Source organism: Cygnus atratus, chromosome 1 (assembly GCF_013377495.2).
Source record: "Cygnus atratus isolate AKBS03 ecotype Queensland, Australia chromosome 1, CAtr_DNAZoo_HiC_assembly, whole genome shotgun sequence".
NCBI lineage: Eukaryota > Metazoa > Chordata > Aves > Anseriformes > Anatidae > Cygnus > Cygnus atratus.
The window spans coordinates 24,360,339-24,372,771 of NC_066362.1; the positions used below are offsets into that span (position 1 = coordinate 24,360,339).

General features: G+C 43.4%; 1 protein-coding gene across 1 annotated transcript in view; it reads right to left on the reverse strand.

Annotated features, from left to right (window-relative positions):
- Positions 1-12,433, reverse strand: part of PTPRZ1 (protein tyrosine phosphatase receptor type Z1) — a 141,795-nt gene that overhangs the window by 58,199 nt on the left and 71,163 nt on the right. Inside the window, exons 3-4 of the mRNA XM_035559360.1 lie at positions 5,546-5,725; positions 92-243 (exon numbers count right to left, since the gene is read on the reverse strand). Coding sequence (XP_035415253.1) covers positions 92-243; positions 5,546-5,725 — 332 coding nt within the window. The remainder of the gene's footprint in view (positions 1-91; positions 244-5,545; positions 5,726-12,433) is intronic.

Here is a 12,433-nt window from a genome sequence, read left to right on the forward strand (position 1 = left end):
AGACTTTAATTAAGTGATGAACAAAGGTGTTTAGTAAACAATGTTACTTTTTGCAGAATCACAAATCCTCAAAATATATTCTGTACTTTACCTCAAGAGGAAATTTTTGTCCTTCCAAACTATGTTCTGATCCGTCCGATGATGCATTGCATTTTCCCCAGTGAAAACTGATCTTGCTTGCTTTGAATACAGTGTCTAAGCCACCTCCACTTACATAATAATCATTTGTCAGGTTAATTTCCACTGAAAAAAGAGAGAGAGGAAAAAAAACACCACAGAAGTGTCAATATAAAGGGCAGACAAGGCATCTGTGACTCTCATATTTCAGTATAGGTGCTAAAACGTAAATATGATATGATTCTTTTCCTATATTTCATAAGCAGCTTGTCAGGAATCTGGTTATTTAAAGTAAGAAGTGTGTTAATTCATTATTAACTTGGAGAAATATGTTTCATTTCATGCTGTAATTCATAAAACAGTCTATTGAAGTGTACTATTTGTCTGTGTCTGAAAACTAGCCACACAATCATGTTAAGCAGCACAGAAACGCTGGCTTAGCCACCAGCCTGACCTTCCAAGAGAAGAAAATCCTAAAATATATAGCTTCCTAAAAGCATCAATATTTTTAACAAAAAGGAAAAAATGAAACAACTCATTATGATCATAATTCTAGATACCAATCATAAGGCAACACATGAAAAAAAAAAAAAAAGTATGGCCAGTTACCAGGAGGTCTGTCCTGTCTGTGAGACCCCTTAGCTGTGGGGTAGCCTTCTCCAGGAGGAAGTGATGACACGTCCTCAGCTGGACAGAGCTGTATACAAACTGCACATGGGACTGAACATTTGTCTGCTGGAAGGAATTAACAGGATGGAATAGACCAAAGCCACACATTTGGCTTTTCCACCTGCAGAGGCTGTGAATTTTTTGACCTCTTGCTAAAACAGAACTAATGACATTCCGTTTCATTACATCCCTCTCCTAAAGACCTTGAAGACAATTTTAACTGCAGAGTTCAGCAGTTCTTTTTATAATATCTGAATTGCTGCAGAGGAGGAAGAACTCACATCACTGAATTGGACTTTAAAAAATCTATTTCACTATCACTATTTATCTCAGGTAGTAAGGCAAAGGGAAGTAAGTAATTTGCTGAGCAGTATGTAGGCATTATATGATGGGGCCAAGAACAGAAATTATAATTCATAAACAAACAGAAACAAGAACACCAAAAACACCCAAACAGACCTCCCGAGGACCAAAAGAGCTGCCCAGACCATCAGTTGCAGGGATTTCCAGAATCTGGAAGCCCCCCTGTGGCCTGAAGGCAGAGGTGGGTGTCGTGGGTGCAAGGGTGCCCAGCTGGATGAACTTGTAGAGCACATTGCTCTGTTGTGAGAGGAGCTCACTGTAGTATCCAGGTAGTATCCACGTGTAGTATCCAGGAATCTGAGTGAGAGATTGATGCATGGTATCATGTGCTGACATGGGCTGAGTGACAGCCAGGCCTCAAGTCCTGGCAAGGGGTAGGTAAGCTGGCTTCCAACCCTGAACTGACAGACCTGACTGACTCACAATACCAGGAAGACTGACCCTCATCTGTGCTTGGAGCAGGAGGAAGAGTCCTCCTCCTTGTCACCGAGATGCCCCTATGCAACAGATATGATGGTCTGGGGCTGGAAAAAGGAGAGCGTGTGAGTAATGGTCAAGACCCAGGAAAGGACAACTGCACAAAGTTGGACCAACCAACCACCTGTATTAGAATGAGTGCCACCAAAAAAGCGTGAAGGGTGTTAGCAATTGGAGATTCCTTGCTGAGAGGCACTGAAGCACCCATTTGCCATCTGGACAATCTCTCCAGTGAGGTTTGCTGCCTGCCATGGACGAATATTTACAGTATCAGAAAAAGGCTACCAAGACTGGTAAAGTCAGAGGACTACCACCCATTTCTATTCTTTCATGTAGGGTCAAATGAGTCTGCAACAAGGAAATATGTCTGAAGTATCAATAGAGACTTTATATCCCTTGGAAAGATGTTGAAGGAATCAGGAGTGCAGGTAGTGTTCTCTGTCCTCCTAGCTGGAGACGGGGACCCCAAAAAAAGGAGATGAACAGATCAGGTGAATGACTGGCTGTGTAGCTGGTGCCACACTCAGGTTTTTGGGTTCTACAGTCTTGGACACACCTTTGAGAGACCAGGCATATTGACACCAGAAGGGGCACACCTGACCAGGTGGGGCAAGAGCATTCTGGGCAGCAAGCTGTCCGGACTTATTAGCAAAGCTTTAAACTATATTCAGGGGGAGAAGGGGATGTACTTCTGAGTGACAGAGAAGAATCAGGAAACACCTACACTTTAGGAAGCAACAGGGAAATATCTGTGAATCAGGGAGGGCTCCTCTAAAAATGTGATGTAGCCAGCGGCCCATCTGAAGTGCCTCTACTCTAATGTATGCAGTATGGGAAACAAGGAGAAGCTGGAATCCAGGGTGCAATAAGAAAACTATGACCCAATTGCTATCATGGAAAGATGGTGGGATGAATCACACAACTGGAACACTGCAAGATTTTCAGAAGAAAGAGGCAGGGAAGGAGGGGCTGGGGGTGTTATGAATGTTAAGAAATATTCATGTTAAGAAATATTAGATTTCCCTTTATGTTAAGAAATGGATAGATTGTGGAGAGCTGCCTCAGAAACAGCCATGAGCAGGTTGAGAGCTTGGGGTAAAAATTAAGGACTGGATCAATAAAGGACACCTTGTGGTCAGAGTCTACTACAGGCTGCCTGATCAAAGGGAGCCTGTTGATGAGGCCTTCTTGCTTCAGTTGCAAGAAGCTTCTTGCTTGCAGGCTCTCATCCCAGTGGGGGATTTCAACCACCTGGATTTCCGCTGGAAATCTACACAGCAGGTTATAAGCAATCCAGAAGACTCCTGGAGTGCACTGAGGATAACTGCCTGGTCCAGGTATTAGACAAACCAACCAGAGGATAAGCTTTACTGGACCTGTTGCTCACCAGTGTGGATGAAACTCATTAAAGAGGTCAAGACTGGAGACAGTCTGGGCTGCAGTGACCATACCCTGGTTGAGTTTGTAATCTCAAGGAATATGGGCCTGGCAAAGAGCAAAGTCAGAGCCCTGAAGTTTAGAAGAGCAAACTTCCAGACGTTTAAAGAATTAGTGGATGAGATTCTTCATGAAACTGTCCTTAGGGACAGAGGAACTGATCAGAGCTGGAAACTCTTTAAGGACACTTTTCTTAGAGAGCAAAAACTCTCCATCCTCATGTCAATCAAGGAAGGTAGGAAATCAACGTGGCTGAGCAAGGATCTGTGGACCTGTTGGACCAACTGAGTTGTAAGAAGGAAATGTGCAAGATTTAGAAGATGGGACATGTGGCCTGGGGAGAGTAAAGGGATGTCATCCAGATCTATAAATTGGAGAGATATGTATTTGAAGTGTGGACTATTTGGTGCATAAGGAAATGTCTGGACGGCCATAACCAGACACTGGTGGTCAATGGCTCTGTGTCCAGGTGGAGGCCAGTGATAAGTGGTGTCCCTCAGGGGTGTGTCTTGGGACTGGTGATGTTTAATGTGCTGTTTAATGTCTATCAGTAACATGAACAGTGGGATTGAGTGCACCCTCAGCAAGTTTTCAGATGACACCAAGCTGAGTGGTGCAGTTGGACCAGATGGTCTTGGAGGTCTTTTCCAACCTCAGTGATTATATGATTCTATGAGTTGATACAACAGAATGAAAGGATGCCATCCAAAGGAACCTAGAAAAGCTAAAAAAGTGGGCCCATGTGAACCTAATCAGATTCTAACATGTCTAAGTACAATGTGCTGCACCTGGATTGGGGCAATCCCAGACATGAGCACAGACTGGGAGAAGAACTCATTGAGAGCTGCCATGCTGAGAAGGACTTGGGGGTTCTGGTGGACAAAAAGCTCGACATGAGACAGCAGTGCATGCTTGCAGCCCAAAAGGCCAACTGCGTCCTGGGCTGCATCAACAGAGGAGTGGCCAGGATGTCGAGGGAGGTGATTGTCCCCCTCTGCTCTGTCCTTGTGAGGCATCCAGGTCTGTGGCCCCTAGCAGAGGAGGGCCACAAAGATGATCAGAGGGCCGGAGCACCTCTCCTATGAAGAAAGGTTGAGAGAGCTGAGGTTGTTCAGGCTGGAGAAGACAAGGCTCCAGGGACACGTCATTGGGGCCTTTCAATACTTAGAGGAAGCTTATAAAAAAAGATGGAGACTGACTTTTTACACGGGCAGATAGTGACAGGACAAGGGGGAAAGGTTTTAAACTAAAAGAGGGTAGATTTAGATTAGGTGTTAGGAGGAAATTCTTCACTCAGAGGGTGGTGAGGCACTGGAACAGGCTGCCCAGAGAAGCTGTGGATGCCCCATCCCCGGACGTGTTCAAGACCAGGCTGGATGAGGCCCTGGGCAAGCAGATCTACTGGGTGGCATGGGGAGGGCAGGGGAGTTGGAACTAGGTGATCTTTAAAGTCCCTTCCAACCTAAGCCTTTCTATCATTCTATGAAAATAAAATAAAATAAATAAAATAAAATAAAATAAAATAAAATAATAAAATTAAAATAAAATAAAATAAAATAAAATAATAAAATAAAATAAAAATAAAAATAAAATAAAATAAAATAAAATAAAATAAAAATAAAATAAAATAAAATAAAATGGTTGGTCAACGCATCTCACAGGATCTATTTAAGGCTCAGAGACAGTTGTTAAGAGACACCTTTCTTCATGCCTATGCCTGCAACAAGAAACAGTGTTTCCAAGAAGCAGCTCTTGGTTACTGCTATTCTGGACTTATACAACAAAGTGGTTGCAAGAATATTCGTTTGACAATGTAAATGCCACCATAAGCTTATTTTACAGCTGGGAGAAATAGGCCCTGGTAGGCATAAATCATCCCTTCCTAAAATTTATTTTTAAGGTAGGTAAGACAAATCGGACATTAAAAGCATCTATTTCTCTTTTTTGACTGTAAGAAGGGAGTTGAAGTGAGTAATTCAGATGCAAGTGTCTACATAGGTGTCTACATATAAATGTGATTAATCCCACCCTCAGTTTTTTGAAACTACAACTCGTCCATGAAGTACTTCCAGATGAGTAGGTAATTTATTCATACTTTAAAAAAAATATATAAAAAATCTGTATACTCACTGAAGATTCTAGACATGTAGTAATAACTATCATTATTTTTTAGAAAGCACTAAATTACTGTTTAGCTTCAGTGAAATGCTCGTGATGGGATGATAGTGATGCTGTGATTGCTTTGACTCTATCTGTCTGTGCACATTATTTCCATTTGTGTTTTAGTGATTTCTCTATTATGCTTGGTTACAGTTATCACCTGTTTTTTTATTATTATTGATATTTGATGGATAAATTCAGAATGCAAAGGCTAAGGAAAAGTAAAATGAAAAAGTTTCATTAAAAGTCCTTGGCTGGCCTCCTTTGCTGACCTCCTTTGCTGACCTCCTTAAACTCCAAAAATGAAGTTTGATTTTTTTACCTGTTTTGCCTGTGTTGTGAATGAAAGTATCTTCCGAAGTTTCCTTTTCCCATCCATGGAATTTAAGTTTCTTCAGATTCACATTTACTTGGGTAAGATCTTCATCTATATTAATAGGAGATTGTTTGGCACCATTGCAGGCTGAATATTTCTTTCCCCAATTCTTTTGGTTCAAAGTCCCTAGAAATCAAAACATTGCAGTAAAAACATTTAAAACTTAAATTGGCATCCATATATTGTAATGTAGGAAATTTAAAATACAGTTTGCAATCTGTGATCAGAATACTTTCCCTTCTTAGCCCTCATCTGATCTGTAGCAGTATTCAACACAACTACATTTGCATTGTACCTTCAAGAATTATGTCACATTTTAACGATTTTAGATATTATACTCAAATGATTATGAATTTCCAGGGAAAGCAGGAAACAAGAAAAACACCTCAAACATGACATACAGAAATAGTAAATAAAACAGGAAAGAAATAAGCTTTAAGATGAAAGAAACTGGCATTCAAAAAGAATTTGGGAGTTACTGCGAAATCCTCCTTTCCAAAAAACTTTCATCATATGAATGTCACCAGCATTCCTCCTGCACAAAAGAAGTCAACAACCAATAACATTTTAAAATAAATGAAACCATAATATCTTTAAAGTAATCCTTACACAGAAGGAAAAATGAAAAGTGATTTTACTCGGCAAAAGGTAAAAGGTTAGTGATGCTCTGCCTAGACAGCCTGGCAGTAAGGCCTGACTTTGTCTGTGGCGGACCATGCAAAAGGACTCCAGCCACCACCCTCTGCAGCTGCCAGGAGGTCCTGTGTTGCAGCAGGGTGCCTCCTCTAGGGAACAGGGGCTGGCATGGCATTTGAGACATGGTACAACATGGTACAGTTTAGACATGGACGACATGGACATGGACAGCATATCCTCAAATTTCACCAAAGACTTATGTTCCATAACAAATGATCAAGTACTGTACAGCCCAGTGTGAGGGGTTAGCAGCTGCCCTAATAATCTTTTGATTATATAATATAGTAATATAAGTTATACAATATTTTGGCTGTATATGCATTTAAATATATACAAATATATATATTTTTTTTTCCTGACAGGAAATTCTGATAACACTTGAAGGGGCTAATTAAAATCAAGGGTTGACTGTGCAGACCTAAGGAAAAATAACTGCTTCAGTTAGCTTCCCACTTACTAGTAGTTAAGAGCTAATATTATTGCATCCAATGCACACATTTAAATTCTATTAGACATGCTGAAATGAGCCAGTGCTCATTTACAGGCTGCTGTGGTACATCCAAGTCTGTCAGTGGAAGATTTGCTGTATTGTACCCCAGGCAAGGACAGCCCTCGTATTGCACTCAGAAAACTCAGTGAGGGGAGAAGAGATGCAGCCAGTAACCATGACAATAGGCAGTAATACAAGATGCTCGTCTGGATAGCTAGCTACCTAGAAACAAACCTGAGCTAAATTATTCAACAAGTATTGAGTCATGTGAGTTACCAATATCACCTTGCCACATCAGAAGTACCAGGGGTCAGATGGCACATAAACCCATCTGCTTCTTTCAAACGGGAACAGAAGAAACTGCTAGGCACAATGGCCAAGCAAACCAAAAAGAATTTTAGTGATAGTGTTATGAAGCTGAATTTCCTGCAGGTGGGGATTACAGCCCTGTACAGAGTGAGCAGTGGTCCTTTGGGAAGGGCACACTGCTCGGCTGCTGAGGCCTCCTCAAGTAATGCCTCTCTTGAGTATCAGCTGTGAGCTACAGTTTATCACCTGGACAAATAATGTAATATCCTGATTTCTAATGTGCATTTAATATGAAAAGAGTGAGTAATATTTCACTTTCTCTCTCAAAAGCTTCCTTTACAAAATTCTGAGTCCAAGTAAAGCTAATCTTGGAGAAGAGCATATTCAGGTCATTTATAATTAATTTTCTAAAAAATATTGAAGGCCTTTAAACCCAAGAAAGCCAATTTTATATCAGTATAAACTAAAATAATTAACTTTTTAAACAGCAAAGCCTCCAAACAGGGTCAGACAGGAGAGAAATAACCATTCTCAGCTTGCCCTATGCATCCTTGCAGACAGTCCTTTGTTTCTAGGTCTGCTTTCAGCCAACTTGGTGATCTTCCAAGCTGCTGCGAACCCATTGGAGCCTCCCTGGCTCTCTGAATGGCTCTGCCATTTTGGGCCTGGCTGGCTGCCGACAGCTACCCTTGGAGTTAGGCCACGCTGCCAGCTCTGCTCGCTGCCTCTTTTGCTTGCTCATGACTTCATGAGGCTGTTGCCCCAGTGCAACAGGTAAAGATCTCTGTTCTCTTTCGACTGACATACGCTGTCCCCTGGCTAATGTGCAATCTCTCCTTCAGCACATCATCTTATATCTTTATTCAGCATGCATTTCCCTTATTCTGCTCCTTCCTCCAGTGACACTAGAATTGATGGAAAACCATCCTCTGTCCCTCCACTTGGATACTTTCTCCCACATTCCTTCTGATACAGACACAGACACAGACACAGATTTCTAGGTTGGAAGAGACCTCAAGATCACCTAGTCCAACCTCTGACCTAACACTAAGTACTCCACTAAACCATATCGCTAAGCTCTACATCTAAACGTCTTCTAAAGACCTCCAGGGATGGTGACTCCACCACCTCCCTGGGCAGCCCGTTCCAATGCTTAATAACCCTTTCGGTAAAGAAGTACTTCCTAACATCCAACCTAAAACTCCCCTGTCGCAACTTTCGCCCATTCCCCCTCATCCTGTCACCAGGCACGTGGGAGAACAGACCAACCCCCACCTCGCTACAGCCTCCTTTAAGGTAACTGTAGAGAGCGATAAGGTCGCCCCTGAGCCTCCTCTTCTCCAGGCTGAACAAGCCCAGCTCCCTCAGCCGCTCCTCGTAAGACTTGTTCTCCAGACCCCTCACCAGCTTGGTCGCCCTTCTCTGGACTCGCTCGAGCACGTCCATGTCCTTCCTGTAGCGAGGGGCCCAAAACTGAACACAGTACTCGAGGTGCGGCCTCACCAGAGCCGAGTACAGGGGGACAATCACTTCCCTAGACCTGCTGGCCACACTGCTTCTTATACAAGCCAGGATGCTGTTGGCCTTCTTGGCCACCTGAGCACACTGCTGGCTCATATTCAGCCGACTATCAACCAATACTCCCAGGTCCTTCTCGGCCAGGCAGCTTTCCAGCCACTCATCTCCCAGCCTGTAGCTCTGCTTGGGGTTGTTGTGCCCCAGGTGCAGGACCCGGCACTTGGCCTTGTTGAACTTCATACAGTTGACCTCAGCCCATCGCTCCAGCCTATCCAGATCCTCCTGCAGAGCCTTCCTGCCCTCGAGCAGATCGACACACGCACTTAGCTTGGTGTCATCTGCAAACTTACTGAGGGTGCACTGGACGCCCTCATCCAGATCATCGATAAAGATATTAAAGAGGACCGGCCCCAGTACCGAGCCCTGGGGGACACCACTTGTGACCAGCCTCCAACCAGATTTGACTCCATTCACCACAACTCTCTGGGCCCGGCTATCCAGCCAGTTTCTAACCCAGCGAAGCGTACGCCAGTCTAAGCCCCGAGCAGCCAGTTTCTTGAGGAGAATGTTGTGGGGAACGGTGTCAAAAGCCTTACTGAGGTCAAGGTAAACCACATCCACAGCCCTTCCCTCATCCACCAAGCGCGTCACTTTGTCATAGAAGGAGATCAGGTTCGTCAAGCAGGACCTGCCTTTCATAAACCCATGCTGACTGGGCCTGATCGCCTGCTTGCCCTGCAAGTGCCGCGTGATGACCCTCAAGATAATCTGCTCCATGAGCTTTCCTGGCACTGAGGTCAAACTGACAGACCTATAGTTCCCTGGGTCTGCCCTCCGGCCCTTCTTATAGATGGGCGTCACATTGGCTAGCCGCCAGTCAACTGGGACCTCCCCCGATAGCCAGGACTGCCGATAAATGACGGAAAGCGGCTCGGCCAGCTCCTCCGCCAGTTCTTTCAGTACCCTCGGGTGCATCCCATCCGGCCCCATCGACTTGCGCACATCCAAGCTCCTTAGCAGGTCGCCAACCATTTCCTCATGAATAGCGAAGGCCACATCCTGCTCCCCATCCCCTTCCGCCAGCTCAGGGCACTGGGTATCCAGAGAACAACCGGTATTGCCGCTAAAGACTGAGGCAAAAGCGACATTAAGCACCTCAGCCTTTTCCTCATCCTTAGTAACTAGGTTTCCCCTCGCATCCAGTAAAGGATGGAGATTCTCCTTAGTCCTCCATTTCGCGTTGACATATTTGTAAAAGGATTTTTTGTTGTCTTTAACGGCAGTAGCCAGGTTGAGCTCCAGATGAGCTTTGGCCTTTCTAATTTTCTCCCTGCACAGCCTCGCTACATCCTTGTAGTCCTCCTCAGTGGCCCGCCCTTTTTTCCAAAGATTATAAACCCTCTTTTTTCTGCTAAGCACAGGCCGCAACTCTCTGTTGAGCCAGGCCGGTCTTCTTCCACGCCGGCTCGTCTTTGGGCACGTGGGGACGGACCGCTCCTGTGCCATCACGATTTCCTTCTTGAGGAGCGCCCATCCTTCTTGGACTCCTCTGCCCTTCAGAACCGCCTCCCAAGGGACTCGGCCAACCAGCGTCCTGAGCAGCTCAAAGTCAGCCCTCCGGAAGTCCAAGACAGCAGTTTTACTGGTCCCCTTCCTGGCCTCGCCAAGAATAGAGAACTCTACCATTTCGTGGTCACTCTGTCCAAGACAGTTTCCGACCACCACATCTCCCACCAGTCCTTCTCTGTTTGTGAAGAGAAGGTCTAGCGGGGCACCACCCCTGGTAGGTTCACTGACCAGCTGCGTCAGGAAGCTATCTCCCACGCTCTCCAGAAACCTCCTAGAACCTTCTGATGAATGTAAATATCCCAGATTTGAATCTTCCCTTTAAATTTCCTTCTATCCACTATCAAGTTCAATTCAAACACATACATAAAAATTAGAGAAACTGTCATTTCCTTCTAAGTTTCCTAGTTTCATATTTCATGTTTCTGCTTTGCTATGTAGAATGTAAATTCTTTGCCTTGGTAGTTGTTATTTGAGCATCAGCGTATAATATAACAAATCCCTAGCATGAAGCTAATGATAACATTAGTAATCTTAGCTCATCCCAGAAGACAGTGTTGTGCCAACACTGTAATCCATCACAGCATCCTGAGCCAGGGCACTCGGAGTTAGGTAGGATGCCAGCTGTAGGCACTACAGTGATGTTGTGGTTCAGCTGAGGAAGATTCTTCTTTCATTCTGGAAGTGAAGCTTTTTGTAAGTATTGCCAGAAAGAAATGAAGGAAGTTGAAAGGCTTGGTGAGATGAAGAACATTAGTTCCTGTTTCCCAGCAAGGCCTGAAAGCTGTGAGATGAGCTTCCTAAAAATATTTGAAAATGTTATGCTTCTTTTTATATGTAGGCACAATGGCAATTCAGTCAAGAGATTATAACACAAAGATTCTCTTTTCAGAAGGAACTTATTGTTAGTGAAATCTTAGGGCAAATCTGAATACTTATGCCAACACTCCCCCCCCCCCCCCCCCAGAACTTTAGAACAGTGATTTTCATGTAATTATGTATTGCCATACACTCACTAATACACATGGCAAATAAATCTATTATGTTTGTATGAAGGATAGCTGAAATCACCCAAGGATAAATGAAAAGTATCTCACGGTTGTAGAGGACGAGAGATAAGTCTTCTAGCTAAGACAAATAAACTAAATGCCCCAAATTAATGCTCCTGCTCGCAAATTTGAATAGGTGCATTACAACTTTTAATTGGTTTTCTTCTTTCTGGTCCAGCAGATATTATTATTGCTTACAGCTGCAGAAATACAAGTGACCTCCACACTCAAAAACATAGGCAATATGGGAGCTTTTTCATAGGAAAAAATGATACTGAGATTAGTAATGAGGAATGAGATCTGTGTACATTTTTTCTGTCAAGTGAAAAACCACTCTTACTCAGTAGTTGCTGAGAAATTGTAGCATTGATCAAAAGCCATGGAATTAAATGTAAAGGATATGGAATTAAATGTAAAGGAAATCAATGACAGGCTCCATTCTGGAGCAGGAACATGGGGAATTTCAGAAGGAACTGGAGCTCAGTTGTGATGGTTCAAATTATATATGAACAGTAAAATATATGTCTAATGTTGGAGCAGATAATGCTTGTCTGCATTAGCAAGTGAGTGGATTTATATAGTCAAACATTTGGGGTTGAGGACTGGATGTCCACACCATGTCTTTCAGAAGGTTTTTACCTCAGCCTAGCTTTGTCTAGCCCCATGAACTGAATGTCCATTGGCAGATGAAGTACATTCGATGTATTGTTGCAGCACATCTCCTGTTTAATAACAGTAGAGATGAATCCATGTCATGCACTCTCAGACAATTCTGCCTTGGGAATCAAAGCCTGGCAAGTGGGGAACCACCAGGAGATTTGCTTCAGAAGTCCAATCCTCATCTAATCTAAAATGCTGATGTAAATGCACCCAGTGTAGGCAGCAGGTGGTGGAACTGCTGTGGTTTACATGCCTTGCAGAAAAGCAAAGTAAAAGCAAAAGAACCAAATGTTTTTAAACACGAGCAGATTGTTTTACTGTAGGTGTTATGATGGAAACCATAAATCAAAGCAGTGCCAGCCATTTTGAAAAATATTGTTGAAACTGAGCTTTGAAAATGAATTTCTCCAAACTGTTCCTTGCTCAGAAGGAAATCTGAGAATAAAAATGTGCATGATGTAATGTGAAGAGTGCACAGAGGAAGTAATGTTTGTCAAAGCTGTCAGCTCTGAAGAAGTAACTGACAATTCACTGTGAATGAAAATG